This window comes from Vulpes vulpes, chromosome 12 (genome assembly GCF_048418805.1).
Source record: "Vulpes vulpes isolate BD-2025 chromosome 12, VulVul3, whole genome shotgun sequence".
NCBI classification, from domain to species: Eukaryota; Metazoa; Chordata; class Mammalia; order Carnivora; family Canidae; genus Vulpes; species Vulpes vulpes.
This window is the reverse complement of record NC_132791.1, coordinates 116206787-116228565: the sequence shown is the minus strand read 5'-3', so window position 1 is coordinate 116228565 and position 21779 is coordinate 116206787. Positions and strand designations below refer to the sequence as shown.

General features: G+C 36.5%; 1 protein-coding gene across 6 annotated transcripts in view; it reads right to left on the bottom strand.

Annotated features, from left to right (window-relative positions):
* DDX6 (DEAD-box helicase 6) overlaps positions 1 to 21779 on the bottom strand; it is a 33427-nt gene that overhangs the window by 6937 nt on the left and 4711 nt on the right. For all 6 annotated transcript variants that reach the window (XM_072729582.1, XM_072729579.1, XM_072729577.1 and 3 more), the window contains exons 3-11: positions 18561 to 18624; positions 17700 to 17804; positions 8665 to 8794; positions 7597 to 7743; positions 6408 to 6502; positions 4965 to 5087; positions 3969 to 4097; positions 2822 to 2938; positions 93 to 156 (exon numbers count right to left, since the gene is read on the bottom strand). In XM_072729582.1, the coding sequence (XP_072585683.1) occupies positions 93 to 156; positions 2822 to 2938; positions 3969 to 4097; positions 4965 to 5087; positions 6408 to 6502; positions 7597 to 7743; positions 8665 to 8794; positions 17700 to 17804; positions 18561 to 18624 (974 nt within the window). The remainder of the gene's footprint in view (positions 1 to 92; positions 157 to 2821; positions 2939 to 3968; positions 4098 to 4964; positions 5088 to 6407; positions 6503 to 7596; positions 7744 to 8664; positions 8795 to 17699; positions 17805 to 18560; positions 18625 to 21779) is intronic.

Here is a 21779-nt window from a genome sequence, read left to right as displayed (position 1 = left end):
GCTGAATTCTTGTCATAGACTCTTTTGGGAGATATGGACAGAGAAAGCAGAGCAGACCCAGAAGAACAACAACAGATAAAGGAAAATCTTACCAGTGCAAACAAGATTGCGGCATAAGCCATTTCGGAAATCATGAAATACACGATTTCGATGTTCCTAGGAACAAAGTAATGCATTTGCTTTTTAAAACTCATACAGCACAGATCTAAGTTTCCCATCACTGATTTCTCCTACCCAAACAGTCTTATATACCCAAAATACACACAGATGAGAGATAAATAAATTCAATAGCTGTAAGTTAAAAACAAAAGAAAAAAAGTTAATCATCAATTAGTTTCCCACAGGTATTAATAAGCAACTAAAACACATCTACAGGGGTGCCCAGGTGGCTCAGTTGATTAAGTCTCTGCCTTCAGCTCAGGTCACGATACCAGAGATTGAGTCCCATATTGGGCTTCATGCTCAGCAGAGACCCAGTTTTGTTCTCTCCCCTGTGCTTGTGTGCACCCTCAAATAAATAAAATCTTAAAAAAAAAAAACTCCCAAACATCTACTCGTATCTTTATGCACCATTTATCTTAGCTGTTTTTTTAAAAGATTTTTTTTAAAAAAGATTTTATCTATTCATGAGAGATGCAGAAAGAGAGAGACAGAGATACAGAGGAGAAGCAGGCTCCCCTCAGGGAATCTGATTCGGGACTTGATCCCAGACCCTGGGATCATGTCCTGAGCCAAAGGCAGACGCTCAATTGCTGAGCCACTGAGGTGTCCCCTTTTTAAAAAGATTTCATTTATTAAGTCATGAAAGACAGAGAATAATATAGGCAGAAGGAGAAGCAGGCTCCCTGCCAAGAAGACTAATTCAAGACTTGATCCCAGGACCCTGGGATCCTGACCTGAGCCAAAGGTACTTTTTTTCCCTTTCTTTCTCTCTTTTCTTCTTCTTTTTTTTAAAAGATTTTATTTATTTGAGAAAAAGAGGGAGAATGAGCAGGGAGCCCAATGTGGGCTTAATCCCAGAATTCTGGGATCATGACCTGAGCTGAAGGCAGACACAACCAACTGAGTCATGCAGGTGCCCCAAAATGACAACTTTCACATTTTTGTATATCCATTAAAAAAAAAAATTGGGTGTCTCAGCGGTTGAGCGTCTGCCTTCAGCTCAGGGTGTGATCCTGGAGTTCCAGGATGGAGTCCCACATCAGGCTCCCTGCATGGGGCCTGCTTCTCTCTTTGCCTGTGTTAAAAAAAAAAGGGGGTTTTAAAAAAGATTTTATGTATTTGAGATAGATAATGATAGAGAGCACAAATAAGGAGGAGAAGGAGGAAACAGGCTCTCTGCTGACTTGGGGCTTGATCCCAGGACTCTGGGATCATGACTTAAGCTGAAGGCAGATGCTTAACTGAGCCATTTTTAAAACATTTCAAACAAGATGACAAAAGTTTGGCTTGACCAAACACTATTTGTCTTTCTAGTTAGTGTATGCAAAACAAAACAAAAAAAATTTTTTTTTAAATTTTTACTTATTTATGATAGTCACACACGGGGGCGGGGGGGGGGGGGGGGGGCAGAGACACAGGCAGAGGGAGAAGCAGGCTCCATGCACCGGGAGCCCGACATGGGATTCGATCCCGGGTCTCCAGGATTGCGCCCTGGGCCAAAGGCAGGCGCCAAACCACTGCGCCACCCAGGGATCCCCCATAAAATTTTTTTTTTTTAATTTGAAAGAGCACACGAAGGGAGGGGGGTGGCAGAGGGAAAGAATCTCAAGCAGACTCCTCACTGAGTGTAGGGCTCAGTGTCACAAACCTGAGATCATGACAAGAGCAAAAATCAAGAGTCAGATGCTTAACTGACAGAACGACCCAGGCACCCTCAAAATTTACTTTTCAATTAAAAAACAAAAATGAAAACACATGCATAACAATTCTAGCAAAAGTGACAAATCTAGTGGCTGGTCTTTCAAAGCATCGTTCTTCCATTCTGAAATATTCTCTACCGCTTAACACATTCATTTCCTGTGACAATTTCTAATATTAGGATCTACATGGTGGTATCTGATCCATTAATAACCTTCTTTGAAAACCAAAGTTGAGCTGATTAACTCAAATTCTTTATCTGTTAGTCTACAGAAACTGTTTTCACAGAATTTCAATGTTTAACTACCACACACAACACCAATGTTTTTATAGTTTTGAATTTTATTTAAACTGTTAAGTCAAATTATGAAATTTAGAGATTGCATCCTTAAGGCAAATAAAGAAAAAAAAACATACGGGCTGAAGAGGTACATAAATTAAAAATCTACAACAATGTTTTCCAATAGAACCTTCTGCAATGATGGAAATGTTCTATATCTGTACTTTCCAAAACTGTAGCTGCTAGTCACATGAAACATGACACTTGAAATGTGATTAGTATGACAGAGCAACTAAATTTTAAATTTTATTTAATTTTAACTCACTTAAATTGCCACATGAGACCAGTGGTTACTGTAATAAACAGTGCAAATCTACATTACTTGGGGAAAGCAGGGAATAAAATCTCATATTTGAATCATATGTGACAGCTTATGAAGTACTCATGTATACATTATCTCAATCTTCCTGACAACCTTGTAAGAGTTATGTATACCCCCGATTATCTAGTTAGAAAACTGAACTCCAGGGGTTAAAAATCAAAGGTCTTTTGGCTATTAAGGAATAATTTATTCTTCAACTTAGGGCATATGGAGGGGCATTAAAATAAAACAAAAATCCAAGAAATATTTAAAACAAAGATTTTTAAAAATCCACATACAAGTTCTGATTTTATACTCACCTGCCTCATTTTAGCATGGATATAGAAGCAAGAATAACCCAGTTGAGAAATCTTCTTGGCTAGCAATTCAACTCGCTGAGAGGAGTTACAGAAAATGATCGACTGGTTTATCTGAAGCTGAGCATTTGCGGGGGGTGGAGAGGGAGGAGGAACATGAGAAAAACAACACTTTCATCATTTACTTTGCCAAATCTTGAAAATATTGACTGACAAATGTTAAAAACATGATCTAAGACTTAGAATCTCATGATAACAAGAGATGTAAAACCATACTCATTTATTTACTAGGCGCAGATAAGTTATAGGAAAGTATGCTTAGTAAGAGCCACAGAATAGCCAACAAGATTAAAACACATTCAATTCTCATTACTTATAGGATTTCTGTTCTACAAAGTTGCTACAAACACTGAAAGCATGAATATAGAACCTCTGCTCATAGTAGAGATACGGGGTAAGGTTCCTGTGAGCCTCTAATAATAATAATCCTCACAATAATAGTTAATAATATCCTCACAAGTTTTTCATCAGTCAATCGATAACCCTGTTTTATGTGTGTTACTATACAAAGACACCTTATTTACTCATGGCCAACATTGTTAACTCCTGTCTGTATGAGGTTTATCCAATACACATTTTCTCTGCAAAGCGCATCAGTCTTCTTTCGCTTAGGAGCAATGGACCATGAAATAAACCAAAAAAGCAAAAAATGCAGCATTAAAGTGGCACAGACTGTGAAAAAGACATATTTATGAGAGTTGAAACAAGAAGGCAGTGTGTCACTTTGTTCAATCTCAGCTGGGAATATACACAACAGCTGGTATTTTCTATCCTGTTGCTAGTATCCAAATGACTTCAAAAGCACTTAAGTATTAGTTGTAGGGTTACAAATAAATTTTGGCATGTAGCTAAATGTGCAAATACAAAATACGCTAATAAGGATCTACTATAATTAAGGTCAAATTATTTTAGAATTTAATTAAATGTGTCTCTGATCTCAATCATACAGTATCAACTTCAGATCAACAACCAAAACTACCTTTTAGGAAAAGCTATGGACTGTTTTTACATTGAAAATGGTGGGAAAACACAACTGTTTTACTGGGGTTAAGTAATGGGTAATATTCAGCAACTGAAGCCTATTACTTACCCTGGAAAAAAGTGTGTTGAGGCAGTGTACTTTTTGGCGCTCAGTTACATAGGCGTAGTACTGGGTTACTCCCTTCAAAGTTAGTTCCTCCATCAGGTTAATCTCATAGGGTTTCTGCAAATGGGAATTCTGAAAAAAAAATAGAGTCATATAAATAAATGAAAGCAGAGCATCTCTCTTAAATTCGAAATATAGCCCCCATATATTTCTGATAAATTTGCTTAAAAGGCATGCAGTTCTCGGGATGCCTGGGTGGTGCAGTGGTTGGGCATCTGCCTTCGGCTTAGGGTGTGGTCCTGGGGTCCCGAGATCGAGTCCCACATCAGGCTTCCTGTATGGAGCCTGCTCCTCCCTTTGCCTATGTCTCTGCCTCTTTCTCTGCATCTCTCATGAATAAATAAAATCTTTAGAAAAAAAAAAAAGGCATGCAGTTCTTTTCAGAGTATAAATAATCTATGATAGAAGAAATGTTACCATCTAATGGAAAAACTAACATTCAGATATGTAGTTAAATTCCTATTTTGTACTTTGTATTTAGGATTACACTGTAATCAATTTATCCAGGATCAATGGCCATGTCAGCCTGACACCGAATGCTAGGCGAATAAATAATTTAATCAAAGAACTATTATTGTTTTTAAAAAATCAGTTAATTTATGCACAAAAACCTTAATGCATTAGCTGGCAGAAGAGCCAAAAACTTTAAGTAATCAGGGACACCTGGGTGGCTCAGTGGTTAAGCGTCTGCCTTTGCCTCAGGGCCTGATCCTGGTCCCAGATGGAGTCCCACATCAGGGTCCCTGCAGGAAGCCTGCTTCTCCCTCTGCCTGTGTCTCTGCCTTTCTCTCTCATGAATAAATAAAATCTTTAAAAACAAAAACAAAAAAAAAACTTGAAGTAATCAGCATAAAGACTGAAAACAAGATGTAATTATGAATAATGGTATATTCGTGGGCAACAGAATGGCACTGCTTCCAAGTACAGATTTATACTCACCATGAACTTCTGTACACTAAGAGGGAAAGTAGCGGAATATAATAAAATCTGTCTGTTTTTAGGTAGCGTGAGAATAATATCCTCCATTATCTGCACAAAATCCTGTGACAGCAACTTATCTGCCTACAGTACAAAGAAAAGACAATTTCAAAAACAATTAGTGTCCAAGGCCTTTGGTTAATAAGGTATCATCCCACAAGAGCATTCATGGAATATTCCTCTAGTAAACACTACTCTACAATACTACCTACTCCAATGAAACCAAGACACATTTGCAGTGATTCAGAAGGGGGAAAATCTGTAACATCATATTCTAGAAGAAAGAGAAAACCCTAGACAGACATAATCTTTGTTCGCCTAACAAACTCTTAATGTGGTTGAGACTACAATCTGCAGAGCTAAACTACGTGGCTTGAAATCTTGTCTCCTTCCTTCACTTATTAGCTATGTTGGTAGGTTATTTAACCACCTATTACTTCAGCAGTTTCCAAAACTTTAAAATTAGAATGTTCACTATAACTGCTTTATAGAATACCTACCTTACAGAGTCATAAAAAGCAAATGAAAAAAACATGTACTTAGTGCTAGCACATAGTGACTAAATAACAGTACTTCTCATTATTCAAAGATAAAAATTCTCTCCCAATTAGACTATGAATGACCTGATCTAGCTATCTAAAACACCAAAGAGGAAAATAATTTTATTTCAAAAACATTAACACAGATACAGGATATATATAAAAACATTGCCGGGGGATCCCTGGGTGGCGCAGCAGTTTGGCGCCTGCCTTTGGCCCCGGGCACAATCCTGGAGATCCGGGATCGAATCCCATGTCGGGCTCCTGGTGCATGGAGCCTGCTTCTCCCTCTGCCTATGTCTCTGCCTCTCTCTCTCTCTGTGACTATCATAAATAAATTTAAAAAATAAAAAAAATAAAAAATAAAAAATAAATAAAAAAAAAAAAACCAAAAAAACAAAAAAAAAACATTGCCAGATCCCAAAAATGTAGAGTCTAGTAAGTTCTTAAAAAACACAATCTGGTGAGATTAGCAAATATACCAGAGACGAAAAACCAAACAATACAAAGTAGGATATACTAAAGAGGAGTTAAAGAAGTTACATGCTTTTTAAGATGCATCACTGATTGGAATGAGATTTAGAATGAACTTGGCTTTGAGATATTCAACAACTCCTTCTCTTGAAATATAAAAACAAAACTTACAATCTGGCATCCCTAAGAAAGTGATACAAGGCTGAACTATTCCTATAAATGCCTACCATCTTTTGCCTTAGTGGGCAAAACATATTTTGTAAGTGAATTAGTTTGAATTGACAAGAGTCATGCATTTATAAGAGGTTCACAAACACAAAGAGCTTTTGCTTCATTCACTGGCAGTTATAAACAAAGCACAGAATAGTACTTCCAAATGAAGAGACATTACCTCATCCAATACTATCATCTGGACATGATCAACTTTTGCTACTCCTTTCTTGATAAGATCCAGGATTCTTCCAGGGGTAGCTATCACCACATGCACTACATAAGATTAGAATATATATATTTTCATTCATTTTAACTTGGGCAAAGGATACAGAAGTTTATCACATATATTTTATCAGAAATACTGTTGTAGAGTAGGAATAGTACAAACAGGCAAAAATGTGTTTTAAAATATGGATTTTCACTTCATCTTAGGTTGCCAGAGAATACTTACTTTACTTCTACATGGGGCAGCCTAGTAACTTTCAAATCACCTATTCCAAATAAGGGGGAGAATAGTCGTCTTAAAACAATCCCCAATAAATAAAGACCTATCAAGCATCTGATACAGTTGCTTGCCTATAAACTAGAGCAATGGTCTTCAGAAGATGGTTATAAGGATAAAATGAGATAATCATTTTAAATACCTGTGCAGAATGAAGCACATAGTCATTTACCAAATGACAATTATATTATATTCCAACTCACATTTTATATAAGCATATTTCATGTTTGGTGTTTATCTTTTTTCACTCCATGATGTATCATGGAGAATTCTTTATGAAAATAAATACAGATCACTTCACCTTTTAATAGTTTTGTGGAAAAAAAAAAAAAATAATAGTTTTGTGGAATTCCACTTGGACTATACCCCAATGTATTTAGCCAATCTCCTCTGATATTTAGGATATTTCCATTTTCAAATCACACTGCAGTAACCTTGTATTTGCCTAATATTTCTTCAGGAAAGACTCTTGAAAACATACATTTATAATTTCAAAACACTATGCCAAATTGCCCACCATTAAGATTGTATCAATTTATACTCCCACACTGCAAGACAGCCTATTTCTTCTCAAGCTTATATTTTTTTAGCCTTGCCAATTGGATAGGTATTCTATCAATTTGCTATTTTTATTTACATAAAAAATTACTAGCAAGGTTGAATATCCTTCCAATTTTAATTGTCTTTTTTTCTCGAATGGTCATTTCCTTTATTCATTTTTCTACAGCAATGTTTCTGGCCCTTAATTCTTTATTTTTTTTTTCTGGCCCTTAATTCTTAAAAATAATTTTTAGTAAGTTTAGGAAACACTTGTACCTATAATTGTATCAGAGAGCTAGGCCACCTTGTATCAATCATTCCCTACCTGTGTCATCAAGCCTCATTATGTCATCCCGTAAATTGGTTCCTCCTGTGGTTGCCATCACTTTGGCCCCTCCCATGTGCTTGCTGACCTGGATGCAAATTTGACTGACCTGTAGAGCAAGTTCTCTAGTGGGAACAATCACCATTGCTGGAAAACAGAAAAAAAGAAATATTTTAAGAGTTTATTAAGCTACAAAAACACTGCCCCCTTGCAATCTAGATACTCAGGACATATTAAAAAACTGAATCATAATTAGCCTAATTCTGAAAAGTCAAATAAGTAAATCTCCTTTAAAAAAAAAAAAAAAAAAAAACCACATGGGGGAGGGGAAGAACCTATTACAGTGTTCTAGCTTTATTTAATTTTCCTCAGCAACACTGTTTTATAAACCTGATACTCCTTAGTTACAGACCTGTAAAGGGTTGACTTCGCAACCATTAGCTCAAAGTTTATTAATTTAATATTCATTAGTCTAAACACTTGAATAGGAAACTCCTATTGCCCAGGTTCTACTTATATTACGTGAAAGTACTTTAACGGAAGATGGAAGAAATGATTATAGATCACGATCAACTTATAAAAATTTCAGGAAAAGCTTTAGAGGTCAAAATTTAACCCTTTTAGCTAACTTTGCATACAACTATGGGAAATTTGTTTCTTCCCTATTTCCTAAGGTCTTAAAAGTCCCAAACCACTAGGCTTTATAAAGGAAAAAAGTTCATGAGTTCTTACAGACACGCAGGTGCCACAAGAAACAACTCACTTCCAGTTCGGAGGTAGCAACATCAGATAACTTCTCATGATCTTTCCTATCTAATAAGGTAATACTTAATTTGCCTATTATACTGGAATGCTATCTTAACTGTGTAATATGTAAAAAGCCTCTGAAAACTAGAAATCTTTTTAAAAAGCTGGGTATTTTATAAAAGACAAAAAAGCTGTGAAAAGAAAAGGTAAATACTAACTCCAGATTACGTAAATTCTTAAAAAAAAAAAAAAAAAAAAAGACAGTAGTATCTTCCTATAGCTCCAATGTTAAACTGCCATTTTTAGTTTAAATAAACTAACCTTGTATATTGTCCTTCTTCAGGTCTAGCCGTTCAAGTAAGGGAATGAGGTAGGCACCGCTCTTGCCTGTTCCATTTTTTGCTCTAGCTAAGATATCCCTACCAGATAAAGCAATGGGAATGCTCTCCTCCTAAGAGACAAGAGAATGCAAATTACTTGTGAATAAGAACAGTACATAAACAAATTATCCTCTAAAATATACTGAAGGCACACCTCTTTGGTACGGCTTCTCAAGTGTCCTACATTTGCACTTTACAAGAATAAGTAGAGACCAAGTAAATTACCAGTCAACAACAACAACAACAACAAAAAAAATTACCAGTCAACATCACCATCATTATCAACCAATATTTTGGAGAACTGCTTATAGTTATTATTAAACTGCATTACCAATTTAATAAAAACTGTGTGAATTTGAATGTGTGAGAATGTGTAGGTCTAAGGAAGCTGGGTATCTACAACAAAGAAAACAAATGAAGACGGAGGAATCTGGGCTACACAAATAAAAAAAAAAGCAAAGGACATTTTACAATAAAAAAAGAGGGAAAAAATGGCACAAACAATACCAAGGCAAGATTGTATGTTTTGAGACAAGTAAGCCAATTTAACCACAATGAAAAATTGCAGGTTTGACAACTCAACCTTGTAAAAAACAGGAAATCGGCTGGATAAGTTAAACTTCAGGTCCTATTTATTATATAACCTCAAAATGTCAATGTTTCACATCCAACTTCTCTGTCCTGAAATGCGCTCAATTAGAGGCTCAATTCTATTCCAGTTATCTCAATCCATGGTCACATCAGAGTGATTTTTTTTTTTTTTAAAAGATTTATTCATTCATTCAGAGAGAGTGAAGAGAGAGGCAGAGACACAGGCGGAGGGAGAAGCAGGCTCCATGCAGGAAGCCTGATGTGGGACTCGATCCCGGGTCCCCAGGATCACACCCCAGGCTGCAGGCGGCACCGCTGCGCCACCAGGGCTGCCCCAGAGAGTGATTTCTTATCTTCACATTTAGCTTACTTTGTCATGTCTGTTTTTGCAAAGATAACATTTCCTATTAGGACAAGTTACTTAAACAATACCAAAGGATGTCCCAATTACTGAAAATTAAATACATACATACAGAAAGAAATTATAAAAGCAGAATAGTATGTATAAAGAGGGAAGAATAAGAACATTTCCATTCCTAAAACTAAATTTTTATTTTCTAAATCCAAAAATTTAGGAAAATAGGAAAGAAATTCATAACCAGTGTAATAATTAGTTCTATGCCTGTGCTCATTACCAAAAGAACTAGCTCTAACATTTTACATCATGACTTATATTTTTCACAACACTTACCCTACCTAGAACCCATCACAGGGGTCAAATGGGTTCTTTATGACCAGAAAAACACAGCTCCCAGAACAACTGTAAAAATGGTCCTATGACAATATTGTTACCCTCTGTTCCTATAACCAGCATTAAACAGTCTGCTTATTATAGTAAAGCAGGTGAAAGAAAAACTCCTTGGCTTTGACCCTTTGGTCTTAATCTCTTCCTTCCTATTTTGAGTCAACTCTGCTAATCTTCAATTGCTCTGGAGGGCTATTACCCCCATGGGTTCATTTTCTTCTGTGGTTTTTAAATACGCTACTTGCACACAACGCAGTTCTATAGCAGAATAAAAGGGTAAGTGGTCTCCAAGGGCCTCTCAATGACTTCTCAAGTCAGGTTAAAAGAATAAAACTTCTGAATGAAGTCAGAATTAGCTTAAGGGTATCCTAATTCCCATTTTGGGTTCACCTTCTAACTTGGATTAAGGCCATGGACTTCTATATCCTTGCACTCTCTGACAGGGTTTATGCTCTACAGAAACTGTTTAAAAAAAATTTTTTTTTAATAAAGTAATAAGCAAGCTAGTCTCTAAGATACAATGACATTTTGCCACATATGGTAACCATTATGATTAGCAGTCAGGGAATTCAGCACATCCACACTGTGTCTTACCAGTGGTTGCTAGGAAGATTAGATAATATGATGAAAGAGAATTCAAGTCAGGCTCAGACAGCTTTGAAACCCAAGAGGAAAGCACAGGAGCTACCACCGAGTAAAGAAAGAAGGAAGCTAAAAACTTTAAAAACTTACTGAGTGCTGGGCACTCAAGATACTTTGTTATTTATATCCTTTCAAGTTAGGTAACTTTTTGTTTTACAATAAAAACATTCTGACACAAAAACGTGTATGGGAATGTTCACAGCAGTATTCGAAATAGCTAGCAGTGGAAACCGTATCAACTGATAAACCAAATGTGGTATAGTCAGTCATACAATGGAATTATTATGCAACAGCAATACAAAAGCAAGAAATACTATTACGTGCTACAACATGGATGAACCCTATAAAATGCTAAGAAGCCACTCACAAAAACCCATATATTATATAATCTCATTTATATGAAATGTCCAGAATAGGCAAATCCATAAGACACAAGAAAGTAAATCAGTGGTTGGTCAGGGCCAGTGGGAAATGGAGGGAAACAGCTAAAGCACTTTAAGGGTGAGGAAAAGGTTCTAAAACTGATTCACACAACTGCCATTATACTAAAAACCACTGAATTATATTTTAAACGTATAAATGTGTGAGATGTGATTTGTATCTTAAGTTACCAAGCCCAGGACAACTCTACAACCTGAGGTCTGATTTTGCCACATTACCTCTAAGATCTAGGGACTATGCCATTAAGTATCTGTCGTGTTTTGGTACCCTAGGGTCCATTTTCCCTTTCCTAGTAGCACCCTAACTTCCTTCTGAGGAATTATGTCTCTCCTATTTCACTGGATAGTCTAGCCAACCTCTCCAGCTAAATGGGAGACATCAACCAAAGCCAGGCCAGCTCCGGGCTCCTTAACAATTTGAATTGCTATAGTACATCCTGTAACAATTTGTAGCTTCCTAAGCCCTTCAGAGTCCTTGGTCAATTCCAGGTGTCTCTCTCTAGACTTTTCTCACTTTGGGGAACTCCTCTGATATTCTTTCAATAAATTTCCCTTTGCTAAGTTAGCCCAAGTTGGTTTGTTGCCTACAACCAAAGCACAGAATACCTCCCAATTTCCTAGTACTGAGAGGCATCTGAAGTGTGGTACCCTAAAAAAGCTGAAAAATTGTCCCATCAATTGCTTTTAGAGTAGTTGCTTCTTTTTATCTCTTAGGGCCAGCTGACCTCAAGAATCTTAATTTCAGGGGAAAAATAATATGAGGTTGGTGGAGGTAGCAATGGTTGTCACAGGTATCTACTGCTGCCCCAAAAAGGATGAGGAAGATAATGATTTTTAAAAGATCTCTAATTTAAGGAACATACCCCAATTTGACCACAATAATCAATAAGGAAATGCATTTAAAGACTTTTTTGCAAAAGTCTTGTTACAGGAAATTGTTATAAAAAATTGTTATAGAAAAACAATTCCTATAGTCCTAAGAAATTCAATTAGCAACAGATGATTTATAAATGATTAAGAATGCTGTAATTTCTTTTTTTTTTTTTTTTTAAAGATTTTATTTATTTATTCATGAGAGACAGAGAGAGAGAAAGGCAGAGACACAGGCAGAGGGAGAAGCAAGCTCCATGCAGGGATTCGACATGGGACTCGATCCCAGGTCTCCAGGATCATGCCACAGGCTGAAGGCCGCGCTAAAGCGCTGAGCCACCCAGGCTGCCCAAGAATGCTGTAATTTCTAACAATAAACTATGAATTCTAATTAAACCTGGTTGACAAAATAATTCTCAAAATGGTTGAGATTCTTGACCCGATGTGAAATTTTGTTGCTGACAATAAGAACTCCCATGTTTCCCTCAATAATGGACTATCAGTCATTTCATCATTATCTCATCTAAAAAGTCTTCAGAAAAGTTGTGCCTAAGGTCTGGAAGCAGCAGTAAGAGCTGTCATTTTCAATCATCTCAAAGTTAACAGCTAGCCCTTGAACATGGGAGTTAGGGGCACTGAGGGCCCACACAATCAAAAATCCATGTTTAAGTTTTGACTCCTCCAAAATTTAACTACTAATAGCCTACTGTTGACTGAAATGGAAGGAAGCCATACGGATAATGTAAATAGTCAACACATTGTGTATGCTGTATGTAAATAAACAATAAAAGGTACACTACAGAAAAGAAAATGTTATTAAGAAAATCATAAGGAAAATGTTAATTACAGTACCGTAAAAAAAATCTGTGGATAAGTGGAATCATGCAGTTCAAATCCTTATTGTTCAAGGATCAACTCTGTAAAGGTATCATAATGTTAAGTAGAATAAAACAGCAGGTTCTTAGCCTGTCCAAATATGTCTGTGCTCCTAAAAAGCTATAGGTTTTGTTTTTTTTTTTTTAAAGACTTTATTTATGAGAAGGTGCACGAGTTGGGGGAAACGGCAGAGGGAGAAGCAGACTCCCTGCTGGCCAAGGAACCCAATGTGGGGTTCCATCTCAGGAACCCCAAATCATGACCTGAGCAGAAGGCAGATGCTTAATCAACTGAGCCACCCAGGTACCCCAAAGCTGAGCCTCTAGAATGGCATAGTTATGTTAACTAGGGGGTACAGCATTCAGAACCAGAACTAGAGTCACAGATGGCTGCACCAAAGAAAGATGTGTGAGGGCAAGCTGTAGTATATCTGGTTCCAGCCTGTCAATGTAAAATCTTCTTTCTGTAGGATATAATTTTAAGTGACTCATTGTCCAATAATCTAGCCAACAAAGTTTCACCATTTCTTAAAAAAAAAAGATTCAAATGCAGAGAACACCTATCTGATCAAGAAGGCTTCTGTATTTGAGGAAAAAAAATACCTGGATAAACCTGCAAATGAAAGATAATACCTTAAAAACAACAGGAAAACAGGAAGTAGAGAAGCACAGAATGAATAGAAGACAGCCAGTTATGAGGTTAGATTTTACTACAGGATTTCTAAATTTCTTCTTGGTTCTAAAATCCTAATATTCATGGTTTGTTACACTGAATAATTCTAAGGAACATTTTGTGTTTTCCACAGATTCTCAGGCAAAACAACAGTGAAGAAAGAGAATGTAAATGGTGGTCTTAGGTATCTAAAATAATACTTTATATTTGTACACTACCCTATTTCAAAACACTTTGTTTACACATTACATTTAATCCTCACAGAACCTGTGAAGGACATTATTTATTACTTTTACTTTACGGTAAAAGCTAAATGTGAGACTGGTTAAGCGGTTGAAAAGATAACTGCCTATATGTTATATTAATACTGAAAGTGCAAATAACAAAGTCGATTTTAAATTCTAATACAGGGACACCTGGGTGGCTCAGCAGTTGAGCATCTGCCTTCGGCCCAGGGTGTGATCCTGGAGTCCCAGGATCGAGTCCCACATCAGGCTCCTTGTATGGAGCCTGCTTCTCCCTCTGCCTGTATCTCTCCGTGTCTCTCATGAATAAATAAAAAATAAAGTATTAAAAAAAATTCTAATACAAAGGTGGAAAAGAGGAGACAGCAAGGGTCTATTAAAAATTATGTCTGATGGGATGCCTGGGTGGCTCAGTCGTTGAGCATCTTGCCTTCTGCCTTCAGTTCAGGGATTGGTCCTGGGGTCCTGGGATCAAGTGCCGCATCACGCTCCCTGTGGGGAGCCTGCTTCTCTCTCTGTCTATATCTCTCATAAATACAATTTTTAAAGAGAAGAAAAGAATTAAGTCTGCTAGGGGACCCGGGTGGCACAGTCGGTTGAGTGTCTGACTCTTGGGTTTCAGCTCAAATCATGGTCATGGGATCAAGCCTTCCTCCTCTGCCCCTCCTCCTCTCCCTCCAAAGATAAATAAGTCTTTAAAAAAAAAAAAAAGGTTCATTTAGCAGACTTAATTCAATCTCTCTCTCTTTTTTTTTAAGGAAAGCAGAGGAATTTATTCCTTCCTAACCCCCTCTCTCTTTTTTGGATAAAACTACTACACAGAATAATAACCCATAACAATTGAACAACATTTATCATCTACTAGGCATTATACCAAGCATACTAAAAAAATAAAATTTTTTTTTAAAATTTATTCATGAGAGACAGAGAGAGGCAGAGACACAGGCAGAGGGAGAAGCAGGCTCCATGCAGGGAGCCCGACGCAGGACTTGATCCCGGGGCCTCCAGGATCAGGTCCTGGACTGAAGGTGGTGCTAAACTGGTGAGCCACTGGGGCTGCCCCTACCAAGCATACTAAAATGAATTATTGCATTAATCTTAATCTTCACAACTCCTCCATGGAAATATACTATTATATCAATTTTACAGGCCAGGAAACTGAAGCTGAGAGAGACAGAGATCTCAGATAATCAACTTAGAAAGGAGTGGAGTTGGGATTCAGCCTTGGCAGACTAGTTCTTCAATAGTTCTATAGATCAAGTTAACCTGCAGACATGTCAACCATAATTTCATCAAAGCATTCTAAATATTATTAAACATATGAGGGCCCATTTCCTGCTATCCACTTTTGCTAAGTACTGGAGATACAAAGTTGAATGATATAGTCCCTACCGTAGAAGACTCTCATAAAATTTTTCATCCCTTTAAATAAAATGGATTAACATGAACTACATTACAAAAAACTATGTTCAATATATGCACTCAGGTTGCATATCTGATGTATACCTTATCTCAATACTTTCTCCAACCATAACAAACTAGTTTATTCACAAAGGCACACAAAGATGAGAACCCCTAGGCATCACTATCCCAGAGTTCTCTGCTTGGAATATGGATCACTCTTTCTAGGTTATTCCATCTTCCTTTAATGGCTACATATATATGCAATTTCAACTAGAGAGGGGCTCATTATATCACACTGAAATTATCTGTACCATTAGCTATCTTATCCACCTGACCATGAGGACAGGAAATGTATCTTGTTCATAACATCTCCCAGTATCTAACATTTTCTAGATCACTCAGTACCACTCAGTACATGTCTGCTCAATGAAGGCACAGGGCACTTGTCCTTATTAAAGCTCAGGTTCAACAGTTTTAATTAACATGCATTGTTTATGTCTATATGTATGTGCACACCCACATACATGTATTTCCTTGTGTTCTCCCTGAAAGGGCCAAGGAGCATAGAGTGTACTTAGTATCCAGGTTTAAGTCTCTAATACTACTATCCCACTAACCAGGGCTCCTTGGAAGAAAGACTGATTCCAAGACTAGAACAAGATAGGTATAGATAATCTCAGCACCATGATGTGCCAAAAAAGGAAGTACTCAAGAAAAACAAAGTGGGGCAGGTGAGGAGTGAATAGGTGGAGCAGATTTATAGGGCAGTGAAACTACTCTGTATACTATAATGATGGGTACATGTCATTATACATTTGTTCAAACCCACAGAATGAACAATATCAAGATTGGACCCTCATATATACTGTCAACTTTGGATGATGTTAATAAAGGTTCCTTAATTGTAATAAATGCACCATTCTTGTGAGGGATGTTGATAATGGAGAAAGCTATGCATGAGTGGGGATGAGGGTTAATGGAAAATCTCTATTTTCTGCTCAATTGTTGTGACCTTAAAATTGCTCTAAAATATAGTCCAGGGATACATGGGTGGCTTAGCGGTTGGGTGTCTGCCTTTGGCTCAGGGTGTGATCGCGAAGTACTGAGATCGAGTCCCACATTGGGCTCCCTGTAGGGAGCCTGCTTCTCCCTCTGCCTGTGTCTCTCTCCTGGTCTCTCATAAATGAATGAATGAATGAATGAATGAATGAATGAATGAATGAATAAATAAGATCTTTAAAAAATAGTCTAACAGGAAAAAAGTGTGCATATGTGTACATTACAAAAACAGGGACTAGCTTGAAAAAGCTCACAATGACCAAAAATGGGACAATATGAGCACAAAAAAAAACACAGCGGGGGGGGGAGGGGTTGAGAGTCCACACTTCTAGTTTATAAATACACAAAGAGCTAGGAAAGGTTCTTCTTTACAAGGCCAAATGTGGAAGGAGTGCTAGCACAGTAAAGATCAGATCACGCCAAGAATCACCAATGGATGCTAAGAGTAGGGGAAAATCTTGATGGAAGAGTAAGATACCGGCAGGGTCTTAAAGTGCTCCGCATAGATGCTTATTAGTTCAAGGAAAAGAGGGAGAAAGTAGTTAATTATATAGTAGAAAAATCAGACACCACCTTGAGACAATAATCAAAATTAAATTCACCAATGAAAAAAAGAAATTAAAAGAATAAAAAACTAAATTCACCAATGAGAAGTAGATGGGACACTGTATATACCTCAAAATGTGGTACCTTGAGGCCATAACATAATTTCTATAGTAATCAGGCTAAGAATGCATAACTTGAGGCTAATCAAATGGAGACATGGGACAAATACAAAATGAGGAATATTCTATTAGAAAAAAAGGACTGCATTTTTTATTTCAATGTCATAAAAGACCAAAAAACAAAACTAAGGAAATGCTCATAGCTGAAAGAGGTTAGAGACATAACTAAATGCAATACATGATCTTAGGATGCAACCTGTAGAGAAAGAAAAAAAAAATGCTAAAAAGGACATTTTGGGGTCACTTAAAAATGAGATTACAAATGAGAGATAAGATAGAAATACTGTATTAATGTTAAATTGACCAAGCTAACTGGACTACGTTTATACCAGAAAATATACCTAGCAGCGCCTGGCTGGCTCAGTTGGTACAACATTCAATGCTTGATCTCAGGGTTGTGAGTTCAAGCCCCACACTGGGCAATAAGTAAGCTCTGTAATAATAATAATAATAATAATAATAATAATAATAATCTCTATAGCTTACTTAAAAAAGAAAAAAATCTTACTTCTTAGAAAACATACACTGAAGTATTTAGAGGTAATGAACCATGATTCTGTGACTTATCTTCAAAATTTTAAAAAAAGCGTGTATGTGCATGTGTATACACATTAAAAAAAAAAGTGAATTACATCATCCACACAAATCAAAAAGTAGGGAACACATAACTCATTAACATCTTATGTGGATGAAAAAGAGAAACATACCTGAATAGGAGATGGCTTTTCCCAGCCCATTTCAAAAATTCCCATCAGTAACTCCCGTTTCAAACAGTAATCTTCAAACTCATTTCCTTTTGTGGAGGTCACATCCTAGTCAGACAAACAAACGAAATTAAACAAAATAACAGAATACAATTGTGTTCCTTTGCTTAAGAAAGTTTGAGAGATTTATTCTTTATCCCTTTAAAAAACTGTTTTGGGGAAAGGCCACCCTGTGATCATAGTCTTCTGAGGACTGCTAAAATACTTATTCCTATGTAAGTGTCATGGTTTGTAATTCACAAGAGTAGAAGTCAAACCCTAGCTCCACCACTCACTGCCTGCAAATATCCTACTCTAAATAAAGATTTCTCCAACTTAGCACTATTGACATTTGGGCCAGAAAATTCTTTAAGGGGCCATCCTGTAGCATCCCCCTAGTTGAGTTTAATCGTCTCTAGCCACTGCTAAGTGCCCACTAGGGGACAAAAGTCACCCCCAGTTGGGAACACTGGGCTAAGAGAACAAACCTCTCAACTTCCTTGTCCTCATTCATAAAATAAGGATAATATTTAACCTGAATCTTACTGTGTTGCTGGGAGCAAGAGGAAATTTTGAGAAAATGCCTTGCAAACCATGAAAATACTCCAGAGCTTAGATAAAATACATATGTATAAATACACATTATTGTTATAATTATTATTAATATAATTCCTCCAAACAGTGAAAAATTTTTGGCAATTTATCCTATATGATCCATACAATTTCAACCATTTCAACCAAAGAGTAAAGACAGTGCCTATTATTAACTACTTCACTTTTAGAGTTTCTACACCACTTTTCCACTTGAATTTATAACCAACTTACCGAAGTTTTGATTCTTAGATCCTTTGGAGGGAGTTTTAAAGTCTTTTTCCAGTCATCACCAGGTCTACAGAGAATATAGTAATGTTGAAGCATGAGAATTCATAGCATTACTACTCTAATAATACAAAGATGATTCATTACAATTATGACCAGGTTCTAAAAAACTAAGTTTAATATATTGCCATTTACTTTATAATAGTTAACAGAAATGTTACAAAAATTGCTCTTCTTACAAAAGAACACTCTAGAGAGGATAAAAAAAATCAAGAATAGAAGGGAATAAGGCACCTATCCTCTTAAGAGAAGCAGTATAATATATAGTGCAACTGTTGTCAAAACTGCTAACCCCTATGTTTTATTTGACATAGTCTTTCAATTTAAATTAGCTGCTAACATTTAAAAATTAGGGGATTTCATATGAAAGTTCAGATTCTGGCTTTCCTTGGGTGGTGGGGCAGGAGTTTTAGCAACACTAGTTCCAAACTTCTGCATGTCAACTTTTTTTGATACAGCTTAATAACTGGGAGTTTAAATCAAACAGCAGACTCCTTTAAATAAAGCAAGTACCTTCTCATTTGGCAGTCTCCCGTAAGCATATGAGTTTCTAACTTTTGGTGACTGGTTAAAACCAAGGGGTCTAAAGTTTCAGACCCAAAGTTAAGCCCTAATTATTTTTGTGACTTTTCAGCAGTTTCTTTTCTAAGCCTCCAATTCTCTGAATTATAAAGGGGGCTCAGAATTATAACAAATAATTTACATAAAGCACTCAGTATAGTTCCTGGCAAAGTAAGTACTTAGGGGGCACCTGAGTGGCTCAGTTGGTTAAGTGTCTGACTTTGGCTCAGATTGTGATCTCAGGGTCCTGGATTGAAGCCCTACATCAGGGCTCTATGCTCAGTGGGAAGTCTGCCCCCCCCACCCGCCCTTGTTATAATAAATAAAATCCTAAAAAAAAAAAAAAAAAAAAAAAGAACTCAGGATCCGCTGTTAATCACTATCTCTCAACTTTTTTTTACTGAGAATGCTTGAAACCGTGAAAGAGAAACCAAGAAAATAGAGTAAAACTCTTTTCGGTCAGGTAAAAACCTCAAATAATACTCAAAGCATCTAATAAGAAAAAATTGGTCAATAAAGCAGATAATGCTTTCAATTGTGTCATCTTTAAATAAAAATTTTCACTGATTTCCGGCAGCCTGGGTGGCTTAGCAGTTGGGCGTGTCTTTGGCTCAGGGCATGATCCCAGGATTCTGGGATCGAGTCCCACGTTGGGCTCCCTGTGAGGAGCCTGCTTCTCCCTCTGCCTATGTCTCTGCCTCTCTCTCCCTTTCTCTCTCATAAAGAAATAAAAATCTTTAAAATAAATTTTTTTCTTACTGATTTCATTATAGCAACTCTTATATAATCAGAGACTCCAAAACATCTCAAGTCTTGATTTAGGAAGATGAGCACTTTACTTCATTTAAAGCTAGGTCCCACATAATTTTTTTTTTAAGATTTTTATTTATTTATTCATGAGAGACACACGCACAGAGAGAGAGAGAGAGAGAGAGAGAGAGAGAGAGAGAGAGAGGAGGGCAGAGACATAGGCAGAGGGAGAGAAGCCGGCTCCATGCAGGGAGCCTGATGTGGGACTCAATCCCGGAACTCCAGGATCACACCCTGAGCCAAAGGCAGACACTCAACCACTGAGCCACCCTGGTGTCCTGGTCCCACAGAGTTTTGGGTAGATACTCTAACAGAGATAACTATTTGCTACCAATTCCAAGGGTACCAAAGTCCTTCACCTACACCTTTATAAAACACACCAGTTTCTGAGCAAAAATGTCAGTTGAACATCCTAGTAGGCCAGCTTGCCATGGTCATATTCAATATAAAGTGAATAAAGCTGCAGAAATACAATGGAAAATCTTACCACAAGGAATTTATAATCTTAGGAGATAAAAGACCCAAACTACTTAAAATGAGAAAGTGAAATAAGTGAAAGAGAGAAGTATTACAGGAGTTCTGAAGACAGTGATGGGATCTAGAAGTCTTCGTGGAAGAGATGACAGTATGAGATTTAAAGAACCCACAGAATTAAAAAGAAATCATTAATCCCAGGAAGAGCAAAAAAGAAAAAGCAAAAAATCTATTGTCTGAAATCAGAATTTAAGCATAAAATAATGAAATAACACAGCTTTAGGTTTAACAATAGCCTAAATTTTGCTGGCCAAATCATACTTTGTCAAGACAAACTACAATTTAGAGAATATTCTTGCTTTATATACTAATTAAAGCTTAAAATATGCAAAAAAAATTGCATTCATGCCAATTCTCCCAATGATCAAACCAATTCCACTGGAAATTAATTCTTAGAGGTCACTAGGATATCAATAAAAGTAACCATCTTAAAAAAAAAGTAACCATCTGTATGATATGCTAGTACCTTTTAAATGCTAGTTTTCTTCAGGAAGTGCTCTTTAGGCATAGAAAAGATCTAGGTTGTAATATACTTTAATATAATTACTTTATACTATACTTTAATTCAGGGAACCAGTTTCAACATTTGTATGTTTCAACATACAAAGATTTCAAGAGTAAATCAATCTCTATGGCTAGACTCAACAACAAAGCCAAATGTGAAATGGAATCAAGAGTCTTCTATGTTGATTATTAACTGAATCTTTAGAGTGACAGTTATCATTCAAATAATTTAAAGCCAACACTTAGATGACAAATAGCAAATTTAAATGAAAAAAATGTTCTGTAATAAGATGAAACTCTTAACTTTTTAGTCAACAAAGGGACTTGGGAGTATTCAGTCCTGTATATTTCCAAGAGTTCAAAATCTTGAAAACCTTATGATATATAACTGCTTGTAATTCTGTGTGTTAAAAAAAAAAAAAAAAAAAAAAATTCTGTGTGTAAAAGGAGAAAGCCTTTTTTTTTTAAAGTAGAAAACTAAAGTCCCATAATCTTAAAAAAAAAAAAAAAGTTATGGATAAATATCCATCAGTGAAGTATATGTCTGGATTCAGGAGTCTGGGCCAGTCTTTAAATTTAAAAACTGAAATTGGCTTTAACTGCCATTTATACTAAGGTAAAATACAGTTGTAACACTAGGGAAAAAGCCATATTGGCAAAAACAAGATGAATCTGAGCTAATGATGAAAGCCAGAAATGTTTCAAAAAGTAACGTATACAAAATAGATATGTCTGTTACCTAATGACTCTGAACTA